Here is a 22,952-nt window from a genome sequence, read left to right on the forward strand (position 1 = left end):
GGTGAGGAGGGCCCTGCTCAAACGAGCTTACAATCTAGAGGGAGTTTGGGGTGTATTATACAATTGGTAATACACACAGAGTGTCCGAGCAAAACCTGGAGAGTTCCTAGGTATGCTTACCACCAGGGTACTTGGGACAAATGCCAATTCACTCCCCCCCCCTCGGCATTACTGCCTTCCTGCTTATTTCTTGGACTTTTGGGTCTAGCTCTGTCATTTTGTATCATACTTCCCAAGAAACGTTTGTGCTAAATGTATCATTCTAATCTTGACTCTGTCCCATAGGTCATATGACCTTTGTTTATACTATTGTTATTGTGGGATAGAGTGTTGTAGCGTGTGTATGCTTTTACTTATTGCTTTTACTTTCATATGACGTATGTTTACAGAATGGATGTGGTGTTATGGCTCCCTATGTGTCATAAGTACAGTAATCGTTACAAATTCAGAAATGCAAGAAAATATTAACAAAAAACCCAATTATGATTTTATTCAGATACTGTGGTAGCATGACTCGTACCCTGACATGCTTTCATGCTTAAAATTATAATAATCTTTTTATAACTTGGTGATTTGTACTATTTGCCCAGTAAAAAGGGAACATTGTCTGGAACAATATAACAATGCAATGGACTGGTGGACAAAGGTTGATGAAAATAGATGAAATCTAAAGCAACTATTTAGTGACGAAGTAACTGAGGTCTACAGATTAAGCGTTTGGTGAAAGGCGCAGTTATGGTTCAGTGAGCTGACTCACTTGACGTTGTCTAAGGTGGTTATTTTTAGCTAAACAGCAAGTTGACCTGGTTGAGCCCAATTCTCAAGTAACATCATATATACTATTGTCTTACATGACCATTAATATCCACTGGATCCGAATTCACCCAGCTTAATTCAGCGGGCGGGAAGTGACATCACACCCACTTCCTGCATGCTGGATCAGTCAGCACACAGCATGGAGAAAGAGGGACAAGCCATTCCTGCATGTAAGTGCTGCAAGCAGAGGCACAGGCATGCTGTTTGGAGCCACACATGACTCGGACTAGCTGTTAGGGGGCGCTGACAAGCTGTTTGGGGACAGAAATGGTACAGGGTGCTTTGGAGGCAAAAGATGGCTCAGGCAAGCTGTTTGGGGTACAGATAAGCTGTTTGGGGCAATCATGGCACAGACAAGCTGTACAGGGAAAATGGTGGCACTGTGGGACATTGGTGAAGCCAGGGGGCCTTGGAGCAATTTTAGCAGCAGGGCCAGATGATTTCTACTAACGCCCCTGTCTCCAGACTCTCGTAGGTCTGTGTGTGTCTGCTGCAGAGTGCCGAGTTTTGTCTGTGTGTCTGCTACAGAGTGCTGAGCTTCGTCTGTGTGGCTGTGTGCTGAGTGCCGGCACGTGATGTCCTCCAAGTGCACTGCTAGCTGGAGAAAGTCATTGTGTTTCCCCTCGTGAAAACACCCCACTAGATCACCAGGGAACAAGTAAGCAAGTCCTGGTAGTACAGAAAAGATGAGAATGCTGGGATAAATCAGTTTACAAATGTGTGCAAAAATTACATTTTCTTGTGGGTGTTTATACGTTTTAAAGTGGGGGAGGGGAACAAAATATACGATTCGCCCCGGTTGCCAAATACTTTAGGTACGCCCCTGCTACAGGTCCAGAGCAGTATTCATGGAAAAGGGCTGAAGGCACAGTGTTTCTAAGTGTTTCTTTAGAATTCTAAAATTTGCTTTACTTCAGTACTGATTGTTGGGCATTGTTTATGGGTTGAATTCAAGCCTTTTTCGATATCGCAATAAATTTGTAATTGTCTTCAAGTGAGGTCCTGGCTGGGTCACTCAGAAGCATTCATTCACTTCTTGCTGATTCAGTCGGTGCGTCTTTGGCTCTGTGCTTTGGGTCATTCTTCTACTAAAATGCAAATTTCCTGCCGAGTTTCAAAGTCTTGGCTGATTCTAACAGGTTTTCTTCAACATTCGCTTGCGGTGTCCGCTATCAATTTTCTTTTCTATCCCGACAAGCTGAAAATAAGCATCCAATTATATGTCCGTGCCAGTGCTATACTTGACATTTGGGCTGTATTGAATGGCTAACATGCTGTGTCCTGCTGGTGCCAGATCTGGCATTTGGCATTTAAAAACGAAAAAAAGAAAACTTTTGTCTATCTTTCTAGACACAGAATCTTTTTCTTAAAACATTTCCCAAGTATTATTTGCTTATGGTCCCCCCCCCCAAACACCATATGTGAAATCCAATTCAAACATCGTAATATAATAGCTTAGTTAGCAAGGACCTCCACGTCTGGGCTCATCGTTACACTTGGGGTGAAGCCTATGGGAGAAATTGCATATAACGAGGCATGAGAACAACTCAACCGAGAAAACCCTGATGCCATAGACATTTTTCTGCTCTAATAATTATTATTTTAAGGTCTGCTTTAATAGACGAGCTATAGGGACTATCTACTAAATATAGTCCACCTCAATTCCAAAATGTTGGTATTTGTTATGTTTTTTTTTTCTTATCTTCAAGGCTATTTTTTAAGAATTACAGAACAGTTCCATAGCCTTTTCCTTGAAATTCTCACAACTCCCTGCACGTCGAGATAACAGGGCAGCTTATTTAGAATGAGAGGGACCTAACCCCACAACTCATCCTTGACGTGTCTCCAGAAGGAATGCGGTGTTGTATATTCTTATAATAAAAGACAAACATAGGCACGAATCCAACATAATCCAGTTTTAATAGAAAAACATTTAACTTAATGAAAACCATAAGTAGCGTAAGTACCTTGACCATGGACGAGAGTTTATATTTAATAGGTAACTTGAGTTTATTAGACATCATTTACATTTTACATCATAAAGTAAGCCGAGATAAAGCGGCCTATTTATTTTTTACTTAAAACATGTAAAGTAATATATATGACTTCACATTCAGAGACAGCGTTTCAAGCACGCCATTATATTAAGAAAACTCAGACTTAACCTTTTTTTATGGTGATCAACAAGAAAGTCTCTGTATTGATGATATCATTATGGAAATGTGTCTGGAATATGACACAAGTGAAACCTTTTCTGGCACTTTTCTATATTTGGAGCTGGTTTATTGGTGCAGTAGTTTGTATCCAAATTTCTTCTTGGGGAATTTTTCCGTAACTGTATTTCACTACTGAAAAATACCAGTTAGCAAAGTTGCCAGGTACGTAATAGAGAAACTTACCTGGAACAAACGTTTTTCTTTCCCGCGTATTTTAGTTTTCGGGTAACATAGCGTACAGTAGTTTAGCATTATAAAAATTGTACGTTTTGGATTATTTTCTTTGTATTATAATTATTTCCCTTATTTACTGTACTTATTTATTTAAGTTGATTTGGTGGTGTATCTCGATTTAAGGGAGGACTTCAAAAAAGTTTTTGATGGCTATAAATTAATATCAAAATGCTCAATTTTAACATTAAAATCAAAGCTTAAATGGATATTCTCATAATGTTTTTACATAACAACCGCTTATTTGCTATGTACGTGTGCGTTGGCTTTGATACTTTACCAGGAGAATACATTATGCCCATACCAGGGAACTGGGTTTGACTGAGTCTCAGGTGAAGCTCGGTTTCCCTATGAGGTTTGGGTTACTACTATAAATCAACTGGCGCAGAAGTAGGGTTTTTTCCACCCCGTCCCTTTAAAGACTAACTGGGGCAACCCCTATTCGCAGTCACACACCCTGGAAAAAGGGGATTTGACCAGCAAGCCCTCGGAAGTTCCCAGGTATGAAAATGCTCTATGGTAGAGGCTAATACAGTGTGAGGATTTTAACATGCATGGGGATAAATGCACGGCTATCCGAAACCTAAGATGAGACCAAGGGCTGATTATGGTTTGGGGTTTGCGAAAGAGGAAACAATGGGTAGCCTAGATTGGCTGAAGGTTCTTATCTGCCATTAGATTCTGTTTGTCTTATTGCCTTGTCGTGAAAAAAATAGAATGGCTCGGTTGTAATTACCCAGAGACATCCTCAATAACAGCACTGCTATAAATCAGCTCAGTGAGTGGAGAATATCACTCACGGGTTATGGTGACCTCCAGGTCTGCAGATTAACATATTTTATTGCTACAGTATAAAAAAAAAATACAGACTATTTTTTTTTTATTTTTTTTCATGGGACTTCCGCTAAAAAATTCTTTACGGATGGATTATTCTTTAAGGCTTATATTTCATATTAACTCTGTGATCTCTGAGGCTGTCCTGCACAACAACCAACCCACCCCAGCCACACACACACACACTATTACTGTCGTTGTCCTCAAAAGTCCTATCTCCAAGCGTTAAACTGCAAATGCAAATAACAACTTTGAAATATTGCACCAGACAGCACAAGAAACCCAGCGTCGGACTTTTCAGATTGGGCACTAAACAACATTCCTTTATGCGAGAATAATTCCAGATATCGAGGTAAATATTTCGCCGAATACAGTCTGTAGTGTTTTCGGTTGGGTAGTACATAGACAGCCCACTTCTATAAAATAATTCCCAACACTTCGCTCATTGGCTTTTTTCAGATCAGATTCAACTCGAGTTTCTAACTTCTTAATGCTACCTCTGTTTTTGGCATGAAAAGAATTCAGTAACTGCTGTTTCCATTTCACGATCGGTATCCTGAAATCCAGCGTGTTTACCCCGTTTTTTATCTTGGAGGCCACCCATACAACCCAATCTTGTAAATAAATATATAAAAATAAATATTTCATTTATATGGCGTCAACAGATTCCGCGGTGCTGTACAGCGAATGTAAACGTATTCAGACAATAGACACAGATGTTGCGAAGGGCCCGGCTCCTTGGGGCTCACGTTGACTTATTGACTTACAAGGACTTACATGGTCCTGCTGGAAACCACCAATGCCAAAGGATATACATTTTATATATCAGCCTTATATACAGTCTATGAGCAAATGTAATAAATGATACCTTTTTATTGGTGAACCGAATTGTGTTAGATTGCAAGCTTTTGGGACTTTTCGTGGCCTATCACATGCGTTTTATGATATGATAAACCCCCCACAGAGTGATATTTTGTTTCACGTTTGTTTTATTCTGCACATCCAACTCTATTAAATCCGGCTTTTGTATCTTCCTGCCACGTTCATTCCTGAGATAGCGAGCCTGAAACACAGGATACCAGGGATACGTTAAAAAAACGGTCACCAGGGATTGGCATAAAAACCACAAAAAAACCATAGTAATGCCTTCATCTTTTTGGCATTCCGAAAAGAAAAAAAAAAAACGAGGTTGACCCTGGAAAAACAAGTCAGCGCAACAATATTTTAAAGACAATTTCTGGTTGAAAAATTAAAATGAATAAGAAAAAAAAGGAAAATGAATAAAAATAAACTATATTATATGAGGTTAGCAGAGAAAACCACACTACGTAGAATTCAGTTTGCCTTAGGGTTAGAGATACTTCCAGTCCCTGATTTTTATATTAATGCTTATATTGTGTCTTTTTTATTTAGTTTTTTTATTTATTGTAATGTAACGGATAAACAGCAGCAGAAGTTTGTAAAGCGGAGACGTCTCTTATCTGTGTCGCATCTAGTCTGCCTATTCTCTATCTAAAAAGTGCAGCCTTCACCGTACATTTTTTTTTCTCCACCCAAAGAGCCGCCGATATGACTTCTTCCACCCTCCTAAAGCAATAACGGCTTAATTATGATGTAATATATAAAGTATGTAATAGTAGCGCTGAAGTTTCTTTTAATGACAAGAAGCAGTTTGATGAATTTTTAAGTGAGATGCCTGTTCTCAACCTGGGATAACCAAACATCTTGGCATGTTTTAGCCTCCGGGGCTGGAGTTGTGCACCATTGAACTAATCATTATGCAGGGCCGTTGTCCTCCAGGATTACCAGAAATGTTAATTTTAATAATTCCCTACAGTATGATATTTCTGGTCCATCTATAATAAGTATTGTATGCTGAATCTTCTTTGGGGCACAGAAAACACAGTGATATTATATGAGCCCCCCAAGCAACTCTTTAGCATCTACCCTGTGAGATAATAAGGGCAACTTGTCAACCACTAACTTTGTCAGCAACCAACCACCATCCAAAAGTACCCATCACGCCAGCTAACTTCCAAAAATGATACCCTGGCATCATAACCGAGCGGGCAATCGGCCATTCTTTGTTGACATAATCCAGACTTCTCACATGAGTCACGGCTCGAACAAGTCATTCACTAAACAGATATTTTTGGATTTAAGATGCAGGAATCTGTACAGCTTTCTAATGTATTGAAATACCGGTAATATCAAGCAAAACAATGAAGCCAGCGCCAATTCTTAAAATCAGAGTTTTTTTGGCCATGTATGTGTATGTATATGTATAAATATATATATTATATACTATCCATCAAATATTTTGGATGTAATAACTGTTGACGTATACATTTATTAGCAAAGTGGCTTGTACAATGTATTTGTAACATTTGTGGGGGGTTTTTTTACTTTATACTTTTTTGTTTTGTTTTATATTGTTTTAGTTTTTTTTAGCCTTTTTTTTACAAGCAATGAGTCCGTGAGTGGCAAGAGTTCCGTAAAGCTCGGTTCAGAGGGATCTATCTCTTGCTCCATTCTCTAATGACAGCTGGACCTCCTTAACAGTAATACACGGAGGAATCCTCTCCAACCATCTGCTCATTTACTGAATGGAACACGCCATTAAGAGATTGTTTTTTTGCCTTGCCTTTGAGTATTATTATTGTTCTCAGTAAAGATACCATCTTTTTTTTCTACAGAAAGCAAACTCTTATCTTCACAACGCAATGCTTTAATCGCGTTGCCTTTCTCAGAATTATTTCCAGCCCCGTAAAATCTTTAAATTAAAAACAACAACCCCCCCCAAGACCTTTGTCCTATAACGCGTTTCTCTCGTGTTATTGGCTAGTCAACGCTTAAAACAGGACAAAATGTATTGAGATATTTGACACACTATTGGAAACAGGTGAAAGGGTTTATATGTTAAGGCTTATATAAAACCAAGGAATCTATGGAACCCGTGGTTCCGTAAGTTGAACGGGTTAGTCTGTATTTAAAGGGGTATTATTACACAGCTTTTAGCATGACTATTATTATATTATTATATTATTATATTATTATTATTGTTATTATTATATTACGCAGTGCTTCTTACAATACATATATTAAAGGGTCTGACAAGACCAGAACTGACAGACTAAGACAAACCGATACATTAGGTAAAGAGGGCCCTGCTCGCGAGGAACCTATAGCTTGTTCATTTTCCAATACTTTTAATTATTTTGGAGATATTTGTGAGGCCTGTTTTACCTCAGGGAAGCAGAGTCCTGTGGCAGAAGATGGCCACAATTAGAATATTTGTTTTTCCCTCCTTCCCCTTTTGTTGAGCGGTAACTTATCAAATTGGAGGAATAATGAATGGTTTAACAAAAATGATGAAAATCGTTAGAACAGGACATTAAGGTTGCTGCTCCCATAGTTGTGCAGATATATTGCACATTTTAATCTGTAAACACCTGTACTTTTTATTTGATTAAAAAAAAAAAGGTACAAGAAAGAACCAAACAACTGTATCTTTTGAAAATGTTTGGACACTGAGATGTCCAAACGCAAAAATGTCAAGTGCTTGTTAAATGTAGAACATCAATAGGTTGGGCTCAATGTCTTGGTCAGTCTGTTTTGTCAGCTTGTTGGGGGAGCGGGGGCCGGAGCGGAGCCTATTAAAATGCTACTTAATTCTCCAAATTTGGGCCCTTGCATATATATGTGCAGAGGCTTGGATGGCCCTGGTTCCACGCATGATATGCTATGGCCTGCTCTCCTAAACCCCATTTATGCCCAAAGTGTATGCCCAGGGTGGGCAGCAATGACAGGCTGGGGCTGGCCACACATAAAGGCATGGTAGCCCCCATTAGAACTTAATGGGGCAGTGAATGGGCAGAACTGGGGAGGAAACCAACGCCTCTCCTCTGCCCATAGATCCAAGATACCTGCGGGAATGGCAGCTCTCAGATCATATCTGCCAGGTGTGATATATAAAAATGATCTTGGACTTTTTCTTTATGATTTTTATGCCTCTAAATACAAAAAAAATATAAATAAGAATCGTCAACATCATTATAAAAAATATATATATTTTACTATACATAAGTAAAAGTGAATTTGGAAAAAAAATACATATTAAATTTTACATTTATATATCGATTTGGCCACTTTACTAAAAAATAGCAGATCTAGAACATTAACACAGAAAATCGCTGTTATCGCTCTCCAAATTTCGGTTCACCAGAAGGGCCTACAAACTGGCAGGATTAATGACAGGCAGGCTTTGTGTTTATCCTGTCTATAACAGAATGGAGGCGAATTTTTTTTCTTTACGCTCTGCTAAGGAATAATTTGTACAAATGAATAGTTCCATTCAGCTGCAAGAGTGCTTGGCTAATTGTGTTTCAGAGTTTAAGAGCAAACCACAAGCTTGTCTCCAACAGCGAGGAAAAAAAAAATTGCATAGCAACACCGTCGTGATAAAAATTATTCAATTCACTAAAATCAATTACAACTTCTGTAAAAAAAAAAACAAAAAAAAACAAAAAAACACTTATTTTAGGAGAGGGACATTGAATGGCAGAACACACAGAAAAATACATAATGTATTGAAAATCCTAAATCCTGTTTATATTTGTTCCATAAGGGTGATATAAATATTAGATCGCTTGGGTAAATTTCAACTTGGAGCTTAATCATCTTAATCAACGGATGTAAATTAATTTCAGATGGTTTGAGACTTAATGATATTTGGGGGCCTGATAAGTGTTCCCCCTGAAACAATGTAGCATTAATGATATTAAACACTGGCTCCTTATATAATTATGCGTGTTTGTTTGATCACTAATGTGATTTGTCTTATTGTATGTGATGTATGCACACTATTTAATTCCAAGGTCCTCTCCCCTGGAGGTCTCACCGTCCATTTTCATAAAGTTGGGGAGTTAGCAGGACCAAACTGGAGAAAGTGGGGCTAGGTGCTCCGTGGGGCAAATGGGCAGCACCAGAGGCTCTTGTATATGACAAATGCATATAGCCATATTGGTCCAAACAAAGATGGAGTCTTTAGTTGAAGACGATACCTTTTATAGCACCAACATAGAGTTAGATGTAGGCACCTAAGAGGGTTTTCAGATGGACTCTTTTTCCATGTGAAGAAGAGGGTTCTCAGGTCCGAGAAGCTCATGTAACTTCACATCATTTTCTAGGTTGGCCCATACATGCGTGTACATAAGGAACAACAATTATTTTATATTCCTATTCCAGTAGAACAGGTCAGTATGTTTAGTGTCATAGCTATGCTGACTCGCCAGTTGCCAAAATCTTTTTATTTTTTTTTTGGCATGTGAGTTAACAGTACACACTTTCATGTCCTTTTGAAGTGAGAACATGTTCATTAGGGACGTGTCAGCAAAGCTGTGTTTGATTACAGTCTGACAGTGTGACAAACGCCTGGCTTTAACTTGAGCCAAAAGTAATGGCGGCGGCTATCGTCTTCCCCTCACAGCAAGGCTGCAAACAAAGAATAAAGATAAAGCGGAACAGCCACTGGTTAATTATTATGGTAACTAACACTGAAGTGAAACAAAATTATTAGTTCCATGTGCGATAGTGAAAATATTTGACATTAATTATTGTTTTTGGCTGGTTTTAAACTTAATATCTGCTCTACTCATCAATCTCCCAAGTTCACTTGAGGTCACCCCATAGTTAAAGGGACAGTATAATCTCCCAGACTGCCTCGCCAAATAACAATGCATATTAACCCCTTAAGGACAATGGGCGGTCCCTAAACCCATTGAAAACAATGCATTTTGAGCCCGTACGGGCTACTACGGGCTTTGTCATTAAGGGGTTAAAGTACTTTGTATGTACTCGAATATGCATTCCTAAATAGGCAATATGCATCACCGATTGGCTGTGGGGATGTGCTTGGCCAAACACCTATATGGCAAATGGGGGGGGTGCTAGGTAAAGAGCAAATGCTAATGGCGGGGCCCTGCAGAAGTCCCCAAACCACTCAGCGATCATATGCATTAAATTGCATATTTTGGCTGGAATGTCCCTTGAATCCCAAGGGTTTCTGGCTCTGGTATCAGAATTTTGCAGGATGAAGCTTAACGCAAGCAGGATCCTACCTCAGATTATAGTCAGGGGCAGACAGTAACCAGCTTTACGGCAGGAATTTCACTTAATACCCCTTTAGGCAACTATGATTTCCACAGTGGTGTCCATGTTTGCCGACCCTTAAGTGTAGCCTCATCTTTGCTTCACCTCACCTTTTGTCTTCATATGAAGTTAGGAAGGAAGCTGACTTGGATCACTAATGGAAAATCAGTATACATGCGTGTGCTTTCCCCTCTCTTGCTGTGTTTTTGTAAACTCCTCGAGTTATATCAACGTGTCTTGCTGTGACTTGGCGTTCTCCTACTTTCTGCAAATGGAATCTTGTGTTGTCATCACCATTCCCTGAGAACGTTCGGCAGAGACTCGCCTACGTCATCAGCGTTGGCCACGTACCAGATCCACTAATAAGACAGGGAAGCCCGTATGATATGTGCACAGTTTTGCGGAGGAAGGGCTGAATCTCTGAGATAGGGATAGAACGCTTCTAAACGAACAAAACCTTATCTTAAAGAACGTGCAGCAGCAACTGAATTTTTGCCATGAAAACATGCTTTTAAAGGTTGTTGCTAGTGGTCTTCTGAACAGGTATTTTGTGACAGGTTATAAAGAGGGCTTCTTATAGGCAGAACATTTATATATATATATATATATATATATATATATATATATATATATATATATATATATATATACACTGTTATAGCTGAATCAGTAGCGCAGGTATAGACAGAGGTACGTATCTGTGTCCTTTCCCGCCGTGTAGGCTTTGTTCTTAAAATAATAGACAAACTGTATTTTTTCGGGTGTAAGCCTTAACACTTTTGCCAATAACAATAAAAAATGACCCTCACATTTGCTTAGCTATCAGGGATAGAGACAATCGCGTAGATACCAGGGAACATTTCCAATGGGCCGCCTTTTTCCATCCTAATCGTATGGGGAAATTAGGAAAATAAAGCCAGAGGGAATGGATGCGGCCCTTTTCGGGAGCCGAGTGGGCTGAGCTGAATGTAACTACTCCATCGGGATACAGAAAAACCATATAAATACATGATTTTTAAACCTTTTTCATTTTAAGCTTACCATACTAGTGTATAATGAGGTTTCAGAATAAAAATACTCACAGCTTCGCTTGCACATTTACTAAATAATGACCAATTTGCCAAGCTCCCCTTCGCCAACTGGGGTAGTCAAAATAGCTAGAAGTGGTGTTTCCACAATCTTTGGAATTGTCTATTGACTTCCCTTCTTCTACAGCCACCATGCAACCTAATTTGAGTTGTTTTTCACTCTAATTTGGATTCTAACATTTTATGTACCCCATGTAATTTGCTTAACACAGAATCCGTAGAGGACGGGAGACAGTTTTCCTGGCAGCCTTACGGTTATAATGCAATGTAGACAGTTTATTACTTGTGTAATATATGCTGATATGCTGAACGTGGTCCAGAATTAGCAGACGGAGAGTGGGAGCCATCACTAAATGAACACATCTACCCCTTCCACAATACGAATTATAAAACATAATCATTTGGAGAATATTGGGTTTCAGTGTGTATGTATATAAGGCTTTCCTTTTACGTTATATAGGTTGTGTTTTTTAATGTTACCAAGTCTATTGTTGTGCCTTTTAAGTTAAAGCTTACAGGCCCTTGCTGGTATACTTTGTAGCAATGACTCCATGGGATGCGTTTAAACACTCCTGGTATTAATATCTAGCGTCTTCTACAAGATGGGCAATGGTGGCCTTCATGATACTCAATTAAGTCCACGAGATTTCTCGAGTGCTGCCAAAAAATTATACAACTTTATCATGTAAAAACTGCAAATTATTTAGCAGCTAAACTTCTACGAAGCTCAAACATAGGTTAAACAGATAATTTAGCTTTACATAGCGATCGGCTGAACGTAGACTTTATTCTCAGCTAATCTCCTGACTGCCCTGATTTCCTAAGATGACCTACAGCAGAAAGATTGCTCCAACAAAATGTATTTTTTTTAAATAATTGTATATTTATTAAAACTACTTGCCAGGAAAAATCCCATCTTTCCACTTTTTGAATCTCAGCCCATTCTAATGCTGTCAGAAACGATCAATTTCTGAATGTGGGGAACATCGGGGGGGCATTTAATGGGGAAGAATAATAATGGCTGCTAGTTTACAGCTACTGTGGACAACGTAGGAAAATACCACCTGATTACATTTGCCTAAACCTTTTTCTGTTTTCAGGTCAATATGTTTGTGGAAGGCTTCCATGACGGCATTATTCTTTATGCCCTGGCTTTACACGAAATACTTAAGAGTGGATTCAGCAAGAAGGATGGAGAGAAACTTGTCCATCGGATGTGGAACAGAACCTATGAAGGTATTAGACAATCGTGCCGGATATTATAAAATATAATAGAATTTTTCCCCGGTGGCAAACTTAGAAACCGGCTGTAGTCTGTTGGGAGTTCCTTTAGTACATTTCAGTTGGTCAAGGATGGGGTGTTTGTTTGAAGTGTGGCTGGAAGTAGTTTTATGAGACTTTGTAACATATTGATAGCTATTTATGAAGCCAAGTATATAATTTAAAAGACAACTAATGTATTTAATTACACAATTTAATGTATACACCCATTCCTGCTGTTTTTTTTATATACACACCCAGCAAACATTGGCAGCGCCTAGAAAAGATAAGAGAAAATAATTTGTGTCTTAAAGAGGGACTTTCCCTCCAAAAAAGAGACACTAGGAAACTATTTTAGTTTGGCACAATGGACAAATTATGTATCTGGTCAGTTCTTCCTGAATGCTAATGGAGTTTCACGAACGCCCCTGCCAGCTCATTGCCCCAGGCAGCCGCCCAAGTTGCCTGCATGGTAAGACTGGCAATGATTAGTTCTGTTCTATGCATCCAGATTTCACGTTGTGCCTTCTGTCTGCTTGGTTGTTCAGACCCTATAAAAGGTCTCTCGGGGACCATAGGGGGTGAGGAGGAAGCCCTGCACTAGGTATACCCAAAGCATCTTCAACAGAGAATACTCATTCTTTAAATTATCTCAAAAATAGCTTTTTTTTATAACCTATAATGGCCATTGTTGAAATATGTACCAAATATGGACAAGCTGTAGAGTGCCTTGTTCTGTTTTGTTTAATATGTCAACATGCGAATATTTCAAACTTGGACAATCCAGGGCATGAAGGTTTGCATTAAAATACCCGAAAGAAGCCAAATACAACAGTTTTAGGGCAGGGAGGAACTGCGCTCACGCTGCTTTATGCAATAAACAAAACATTACAGCAGCACATCAGGTTTCCTTTAATCTATACAATGACAATAGCTCGTTTTTTCCCCCATTCTCTTATTTGTTATTGTTAAGGGCAAGCTTTGATAAAAACCAAACTACCAATGTTTTTTCATAGCTGGCATTTTTTAAGCTTTCCTTTGTCTTATGTAATAGTCCGTATGCTTATCTCGAAAGGCATGAGAACAGTCTTCGCATGGAATCTTTTCTGTATAAACAAACAGAGGGTGTCTTTATTAGATCCATCCATTGTTCCATATGCTCATCGTCCTTTGATGAAATACCAGGATATAAGGCGAAGGAGCTCCAAGCAGGGGAAATTCATTTGATTTTTCTTTGGATAACGGACCAGCTTTCCAAGTTAGGCTACGAGTTTTACATTTTATTTATTAACCTTTTCAGTCCTTACAAGACAGCAGTGTGAGCAAAGATAAGGAGAAAGCACAGCCGTCTTAGAAAAGTAAAACAATGCTCAAAAGGAGTATATTAACCCCTTAATGACAAAGCCCGTACATGTACGGGCTCAAAATGCATTGTTTTCAATGGGTATTGGGACCGCCCATTGTCCTTAAGGGGTTAAGGATATTTGTTTGGGGGTTGTTTTCTTTTTACTTCTTTACTCAAACGCCATCAGTAATGATACAGGCTCTGTATATTAAGTTACATTTATTTAAACCCAGCAGGTTTTGTAGCACTACTGCAATAGGGACATATAAAAATGTATCAATAGCTGACAATAGAAAAAAATTATACCGACACTAACACACATTAAGATATACTGGTACAGGTGAAGAAGAAAGGGCCCTGATCTTGTGATCTTACAATCTATTACGGCTAATGACTTCTCTATGCATTATAAAAAGGCCAATCCCGGCCATTTCTTCTGCAAGAAGGCCCAAGTTGGCCCTGCATAGTGCTTAAACTGGTGAGTTTTTTTTTAAAGATACCTTACCTATTGAAAAATGCAATATCCACAGCCAGCTCAGCGCTTCTTGCAGGGGGTCGGCCATTCATAGTGCATAATGAATTCAGGTAACTAAAAACACAGTTCTCCTGTAGAATACCCTCTCTACTTTAGAGTATAGACCCCTCTGTCTTCTGTGACTAATATAGAACCCTCTTGAACAAAAATAATGGCCAACAACGTCTACTGTATGAAGGAGTAAGGCCATCAGGTTCTTTTTTTTTTTTATTTGCCATGAATAGTTTTGTTCTAATGTCCATACCTGGGAACTTTTTGGCTCCAGCTACCCGGAGCACCTTTGCAGGTAGGAGGTCCCACTGGCGTCGTGGGTAGGTGGCCCCGCTGACGTTGCGGGCAGTCCCACCGACATTGCGGGACACACGCTGTATTTAATGGGGAAGTGGTCGGGGAATGTGCCGTGCAGCAACGCAGGTCCTGCGACCTTGATATTCTACCTTAGTGACCTGGAGAAACGGCGCTTCACCTAGAGTCTCCGGGAGACGCCTGGAGAGTTCCCAGGTATATAGGGAGACTAGTGCAATTTGACAGCATATCGTTTGAAAGTTCTTGAATGAGGAAGGTGATTTGTGATTTACAGCTTATTGTAGACCAACATTATGTCCCCTTTCACTGTAAGACTATCTGAAACTCACTGCTTCCCAGCAGGTCACCTGAGGCTACTAGTAATAGATTTTATCAGCACCCACTGAGATCTTTTCACTACAAGTAGCCCTTACTCCAGTTGTGGTCTTGGAAATATCATTTATTTATATGCAGGTACTGAAATACTCCATGACCGCAAAATCTCCTGTAGTGCCAAATGTTGTCTAGACTGCTGACGCTGATATATAAAATAAATGGTCAGAGAATATAATACACATTTAGGCTTATGCATGATTCTGGTGCAAAGTTTGAAAAATGGTCTTATCGCCATTGTAATGAAACAGCGGATGCTCGAAAAGCAGTCACAGTCTGTTGAATGCCCTTTTCGTAAAGCTGTTTTGACAAAATTAACACCAAAATCGCCTTCTATACATAAAGCCCAATATTTGCCAGCGTGCACCTAGTTTCCTTTCCCTTACTAGTAGCTTATTTTGTTTGTTTGTTTTTTAATCTGCATATAGTTGTGTCTTTTTTGTTTTCATTACACTCCAATAAATATTACTTTTATACAAATTTTCATTTTTTGAATTCATTATAAAGACTGTGTGGCCCACATTCATGCTTTATAGTCCCTATGTAAAGCGGATAGCTTGTGAGGCTACCAATCTTTTCGGTTTCATTTAGTTCCGCTAAAGTTTGTTACATACACATGTTCTAATATCTTTTGGTTTAGTAAAACATTTGAAACCCACTTGACGTACACAACCAGGCCCATCCAATTCCATTCCCATTTTAAGAAACAGACTATATATTAAACATATGTAAAAGGACACAGAAAAGATCCACTTAATGTGGTGTGTAAAGTCCTAGTCATTCCAGACATCCCAGTGGTTATATATATATGTGGAACAAATATTCAAGTAAAACAAAAAAAAAAAACATTCATCAGTGACCCAGAATGCTTAATTGCGAGTAGCCAGTTGCCTCCAACGCAAGCAAACCCCTATACCTGAAATGTGGATAAAGGTCCAGAATCATGAGGCTGAAATCCCAATAGACCTTATCGTTATTTGAATAGTGCCTATATATATATATATATATATATATAATATAATATACATGTTGTATGTATAAGAGTTGCCACGTTGCACCTTATGCATTTCGCATTAGATAAAGCCGTCGGCGGGCGTGTAACACGTGAATAGGCCTCCCTTCTAAGTCCCCCGTAGCATGCTTGTTTCTCATGGTTGCCGAATAATCCTTCTTTCTTCTTGCACCGTGTTATGTTGTCCCGAAATTACGTGAGCGGTGCGGTAACTTGTCAGTCTTTGCATATAAATTAGCCATCACGTTTACCCCAAGGGAGTGTCATGCCAGAATTCCTTACCATGTCATATGCAATTAACATGTCTTATAATGAGGTCATAATTCCCCTTTAAGTCGTTTACATAATGTTTCTTGTGTACCTTATTATTGGAACATTCGAAACATTGTCAGCCACGCTAGAATCGCTTACATGAAAAGGAACGCCTTACTACATAACTATGTTAAAGTAAACTGTATCGGAATACTCAATATTAGCCTCCATCTATAGCCAGGGCTACCAGCGCTGTATCTGAAATAGGTGAGATATAATTCATTTTCCTAGAAGCTGATGAGGTGACTGTTAGCTTATTATGTGTTTATATTACTGAAGGGAGTTGTTATTTAACTTTCATTTTCATGCCAAGAAGAAAAATAGGCTTGACATTTCTGGAAGCTCGTTTTATTAAGTCAACACAGCTTCAGCATGCGAAAAACGTGCAATGTCATTTACAGCAGCTTTACGTGTCGTCCAAAGGGGTAAATTGTGCAAAGAATTGTATGGTCGAAGTTATGCTAAAACCACAAATTATAGAAAAAAAAAAAAAACTTGTTATGAGTTGTGAAAAATGAAATAAGTATTTGAATGCACTCGATGCGACAAAGAGGAGTCATGGAGTCACGGGTGAAGTTCTAACAAGCATGCAAAAACAGGGTGAGAGGTAGGCAATGATGGGCAGCACGGGTTTGTAATCAAGTTGCAAACATAAGGTCGGACAAGAAGAAGCCCGGTCATAACCAGGAAGAATGTCAATAAGTGCTCTTTTTGCTCTGCTGTTTCTTTGGATTACATGAAGTCTTCCCAGCCACTCCGCGCCCTATAGAGTGTCCCCTCGTATACCCTATAGAGTGTCCCCTCGTATACCCTATAGAGTGTCCCCTCGTATAGCTGTCACCCATCTTTTGGGTTTGTTCCTCACAAGCATCCATACAGTTCCTTAATGGATTTTCTTCTGTTTCCTGGCTCATGATGAAGAGTAACTATGTAAAATTACAACATCAAAAGACCAACATTTAAATAATGTTAGTAGACCATGTTTTCAACCATGAATGGTTTTCAAGTCCAGCAAAAAGTATACTGGCCTATATGTTTTCGCTTGTCCTGGTTAAATACCGTTTATGGTTGAAAGATTGGTTTTTTTAACATTCTGTGTCTCAGTTGTTGTGCTAATGATACTTACTGAACTTACTGAGCTTAACTGAAATGACATTGTATTAGGAAATGGAGCATATAGTCAGCAAGTCGGAAGTAGTTGTGTCGATATTAAACGCAAAGCAGGAACAAATAGTCTGGAATTCATACAGATGTACTTCCAATGGTTGGCTACGGTGAACGCTACTTCAGAGAATCTTGAATGGGTGGGGAGTTGGCGGAATGTTGATGTAAAAGGACATGAAACTGACCCGGAGTCCTGGGGAAGCAGTGCGTCACCCGGAGACTCCGGGTCAAATATGAGGTTCTCAGGTATGACGATTAACTGCTAGTAATATGTCACATAACTCACATAGAGCAGAAATATGATGTAATGTATTAGAGTAATAACAAAACTTAACATGGGAGGCCTTGCAAAGGATGGGGCAGAGGAGTAATGCCCCCCGAGCTGCTCTTATCTAAATATTTTAAAGTTGTCTAGAGTAAAATGTTGTTTCTTTTCTTTAATATGTCGCACCTGCCATGTGTTTTCTAGGAGCTGAGAATGTTTGCTGGGTATGAGTTTATCTACAGCCTTTAAACTCACAGCCATATGTATAGAAATTGTCTAAACGCAATGCATCGTTCTTATTCTAAATGCTTTATTCCTTTACGTAACTAGCTATCAATGGGTCACAATGTTACATTAAACGTCTTGGTGAAGACCCGTGGCTAATCCTTTTTGGACACTTCAAAGAATAGGAGATATAATGTATGGTGGATCGCAATGGATTCTGCACGTTGTACCTGCTGGGGTATCATGTGCATCAAGTTAGTTTTTGTCTATTATTTAGCTGAAATTGAGCCTCTGGCTTTAAAATAAAATTATTTTTTTTTACTTTCTCTTAATGTCTATTTTTTATTTGCCTTGCTCGATATTATAGGCAAGTGCTTCAACAATTCTGTGCAAATGTATAATGCAAATGTGCTAATGTATGCGAAGCAGTGTTTAGATTGTAGGAATTCAGATAAAAGGATGAAATATATTTGGGGATGCCAACATAAACATGGTATGAGGTTTCCTGTTGTATTGGTCTGTAAAAATCTGTCGACTCATGTTTCTGTTTAACTTGGACTCGGTGGTAGTGTTACCGATGAACTTTCTAATTCTTTAAATGCCATTCCTTAGGTATCGCCGGACCTGTGTCTATCGATGCCAATGGGGATCGATACGGGGATTTTTCAGTCATTGCGATGACAGATCCAGAAGCAGGTACACAGGAGGTAAGGAGAGACAAGAAGATTTACATTAATAAAACTTTGTAATATGCCACATAAATAAACCTTAGCAGATCAGCCAATGTATTATTTAATTATTTTTATTATTATTTTTTAAGGTTGTATCACATAAAAACCATACAGGAACCTTTAAGAAACATGTTCAGTTTACATGGCAACAGCCTATCAGTGCCTGTTTTTGTGGCACATGGCGATTAAGGGTTTCCAATAAAAAATATTCTTGGGGCAAAGTTAAACAGAGTAAAACAACACCTTCCATGACAAGGTTAGGGTATGATTCTCGAAATGAGGCGGCGCTTATGTCAAACAGAGGGGGCGATGCTATAAGTATTATAATACGCTGTTGTTGTTTCAGCCTTATAATATATCATCATATGCACTCGATGAAGAATCAAAACAAGATTTAGCAAGCAGTGTTTGGCACCTGGGTCACATGCTGGGGTCTAGAGGACTGCACTGGGAGGCGGGTCCCGCGGGTCCCAAAAAACTTGCGGGCGGTCTTGCTGGGGCTGCGGGCGGGAGCGGGCGGTCAGGCACTGTACCTGCGGGTCCCGGTAATCCCGCAAGGCTGCCTCCTTGCTGCTCCCTTACAGCGTCTCCTAGCTTGCTCCGCCAGGAGCAAAACGGAGTCACGTGATGTGACGTCACTTCCTGTGACTCCGCCTTGTTCCTGGGCGGAGCAAGAGAAGAGACGCCGTAAGGGAACAACTCGAGGGCAGCCGCACGGGACTGCGCAGGAAATCAGGTAAGGAGGCGGGCATGATTGGCCACAAATGTGGCGGTGGCGGTGGCGGAACACCCACATTGCGGGAGCGGGCGGGAACGGGATTAAAAACCGCGGGAGCGGGCTCTACTGGGGTCCTTTGTTTTTTTTTAACTCATGTCCAATAATTTCCACTCCGTTACACTCAGAGGGTTAACTGTGCTCGCAGATTCCGCAAATGACCTTAAAGAAGTTTAAAGTTTAATGTTCACTTGGCACTAGACCAGCTCCATAGTCCTCGAGATTTACCAAGCGTCAAGACGGCAAAACTTGTACTGTTCTCAACGGCCGTTGATTTAATTTGTGATATTACTTGGAATGTTAAAGTAATTGAATTTGTTTTACTTAGTAAGTTCCCTCCGTTGTATTGTTAAACATTAGGGAATTCTAGGCAAACGTGAGCCAAACCCTTTTGCGGATCTGATACCATGAATTATATTAAAGATTACTCGAGACTACGAAAGATTTCCTCTAAATAGCTTCACGGTACAAAAAAGGCATTAAAGTGAGTACATTCCACACATTACTGCTTCTTAACAAAGGCAGAATGAATGTCTGCAAGTAACCCAATAGCTGGTGAATTGCAAATATTTTAAGATTGTATTCTGCATTGACCAAAAGAACGTTTTAAAGGAAACTAGGCCCACTTTTCCAGGAGAGGTTAGACGACACAACGCTGCGCCCTGTACTTTCAACCGCTTTAGAGCACTGAGGAGACACGTGTATATATATATATATATATATATATGTATATGTAGTATTGACCTGCCAGTCAACAATTTGCAGTTAACAGTTAAAGAAGTTCCTTGAAAATAAAACCCACACAGTAATATACAACCCTGTTTTTATCTCATTTTGCTCCAATAAACTCCAATGTGATATTTTGGTGACTTTCCCTGCTCAAACACCATATTTATGGCAATGCTCAGCAACTTGGGTGATCAGGCACCCTGGTGCTCCCCAACTGATCCCCCCAACTGGCCCATTTACACTCTGGAGGCCTGAACCGCACCATCAGAGGTGTTTATACATTTCATTCAAAGGGTCTGTCATATCCCAGTACTCTGGGAGAACATGGCGTAAACAAGGCCTTGGACCAGGTCTAAGGCAGCGCCAGAGGTATGCAGTGCTATGAAACCCCTTCCTAAATAGAATTTAATCACTGTCTGATCCTAGTCATAAAAATGGTGGAAGTTCCCTAAAATAGAAGACCCTGAAAATACATAGCATCTTGGTGAAAGTCAGCTTGGCATTGTCAGAATTGGGGTGGACTAACTTTTCATCTGGAACATTTGGACCTCTGCAGTACAAATATGTTTCTTCGCAAGTGCGCCTTATGGTAGAATCGGTTGTTGACATCCTGAACATGCCTTATGAACAAACAGTGCTCATCTCCAGATGACTTCACACGCCATTCTTACATATAGGACAGGAAGCAAAGATTAAAGTGTGTCCCGTAAATCCGGGATCATTGTGCTGATATCCGGGTCAGTATGCCTCCATCAATAAAAACATTGCCAGCCTGCTTGGCAGCTTAAACTAAACAAACAGCGGAGGCTCAGACAGAATAGATGTTTTTAAAAGTGATTAATACAGAGTATTAGATTTTAGAAGTAAAAATAAGGTTTCAAAAGCATAACAGTTTTCACCTTAGTTCATCTCGTGTTCAAGGCAGCGTTTATTTTATTCCAGAGGTGATTATTCTTTGGTTACAACAGGTGGACTGTTATCCTTGAGTGTTGCGTATCTCTGTCGGTTAAAGTGCCAGCTGTACTAACTATTTTAACCTCAAGGTTGCAGGTAACTAAATCCAACATGGCTGACTCAGCCCTTCGTGCTGTATGGTGCTCATTTATCCAGAACATATATGTGAAAACTGTATCACTGGGTGCTTGAGTCGATGTTGAAAGGAACTCGGTGGTGTGTTAATTAAACGTACATCAACTCGGCAGAACAGAAAGACCAACTCTCTGTGCAACGTTCATTGATTCCCCTGATTTATGACATCATTGTTATATTCACCTAATACAGGAGTAGAAATGGACCAACAAAGGCCTTACATGTTTCACGCTAACAAAACTAAGCCATAAGTGAGTGGTGAGTCCTCCTCAGATTTTGTACCGAGTGCAGAAACACTTTAACACGTTTCCTTATGTGATCCAGAAGAGTATTAATTTCAGTATTGGTTTTGATGGAAATTACCATATTATAAGCCTATAGTTTCTTGTTCTTAAGTTTACCCAAGATGCACTTGATGTAAACGCAGAATTTCTGGTATGGACACATCTATGTCCTATAATGTTACATTTTCGAGCAGGACCCTCTTTACCTAATGTATCGGTTTGTCTTTGTCTCCGTATTGTTAGAATCGCTGTGTAAATGGTTGGTGCCGTATAAATAAAATAATAATGTAGATTTGAAATAATATTACTCAGTCTCAGACCAAAAAAAAAAAAAACAAACAGAACCCATTTAAGAATTTTTTTTTATGAGCAATAAACATGTTTTATTGTCGTAAAAACCGTACGTGTTTTGATAAACCCCAGAAATTTTGCTGGCTGGCTGTCTGGCTATAAGTGCTCTCACATAATTGACATTCTTATGGGAAAATATGCCAAAGAAAAAAAAATAAAATACAAACAATCCATGTGTTCTAGGGGTTTTTACGAAATGGAATCAGATTCTGAAATATTATCATTAAATTCTGATTACTTAAGGATCAGTCACACTTTGGTAGCACAGTACCCTTCTGTGTTAATCATGGACATGTTCCTACCACAATTTAAACATGCTGCAACCACAGTTTAGTTAAGTAAGCCACAGACAGAATTTGGAATAATAAAATCTAGTGTCATATTTAGCAATTACATTCACTATATTTTTCACATATAGGAAAAATGTCAACTTTATTTACTTTTTAATTTTTTGAACTTTTGGTCGGCCACTATCTGACGATATATTTTTTTTTTCTGTTGATTGCTGTGTAGCGTAGACCCACCAGGCAGAATTCTACAGATAATGACCTTGTGGAGACACCTACTGGCTAGTTTCGTGATAATTCTAGTCGTTTTTTTTAACCTACTTTTAAAGTACTTTATGCACCGCATCGTTAAAAAGAGAAAAGGGTAGCGGTGATACGATCAACGTGCAAAAGTTAATATGCCGCTAGCGTGGCACATAAAGTGGCTTTGAATACTTGTATCTTTTACATTTGGGGTTGAGTGATAGGGAGAATGTGAGGAGGATAGAGGAGGAACACCAGTGATACATACAATAGTAACTAAAATGGAACTGGCATTTGAGATAAATAATGTATAAATGCTTCAATGTTACTTA

The 22,952-nt window shown here is 39.3% G+C and overlaps 1 protein-coding gene across 1 annotated transcript in view; it reads left to right on the forward strand.

Annotated features, from left to right (window-relative positions):
* The window catches only part of NPR3 (natriuretic peptide receptor 3), a 47,285-nt gene that overhangs the window by 19,646 nt on the left and 4,687 nt on the right, over positions 1-22,952 (forward strand). Inside the window, exons 4-5 of the mRNA XM_053448149.1 lie at positions 12,436-12,571; positions 18,744-18,838. Coding sequence (XP_053304124.1) covers positions 12,436-12,571; positions 18,744-18,838 — 231 coding nt within the window. The remainder of the gene's footprint in view (positions 1-12,435; positions 12,572-18,743; positions 18,839-22,952) is intronic.

Source organism: Spea bombifrons, chromosome 1 (genome assembly GCF_027358695.1).
Source record: "Spea bombifrons isolate aSpeBom1 chromosome 1, aSpeBom1.2.pri, whole genome shotgun sequence".
In the NCBI taxonomy this organism is placed as follows: domain Eukaryota; kingdom Metazoa; phylum Chordata; class Amphibia; order Anura; family Pelobatidae; genus Spea; species Spea bombifrons.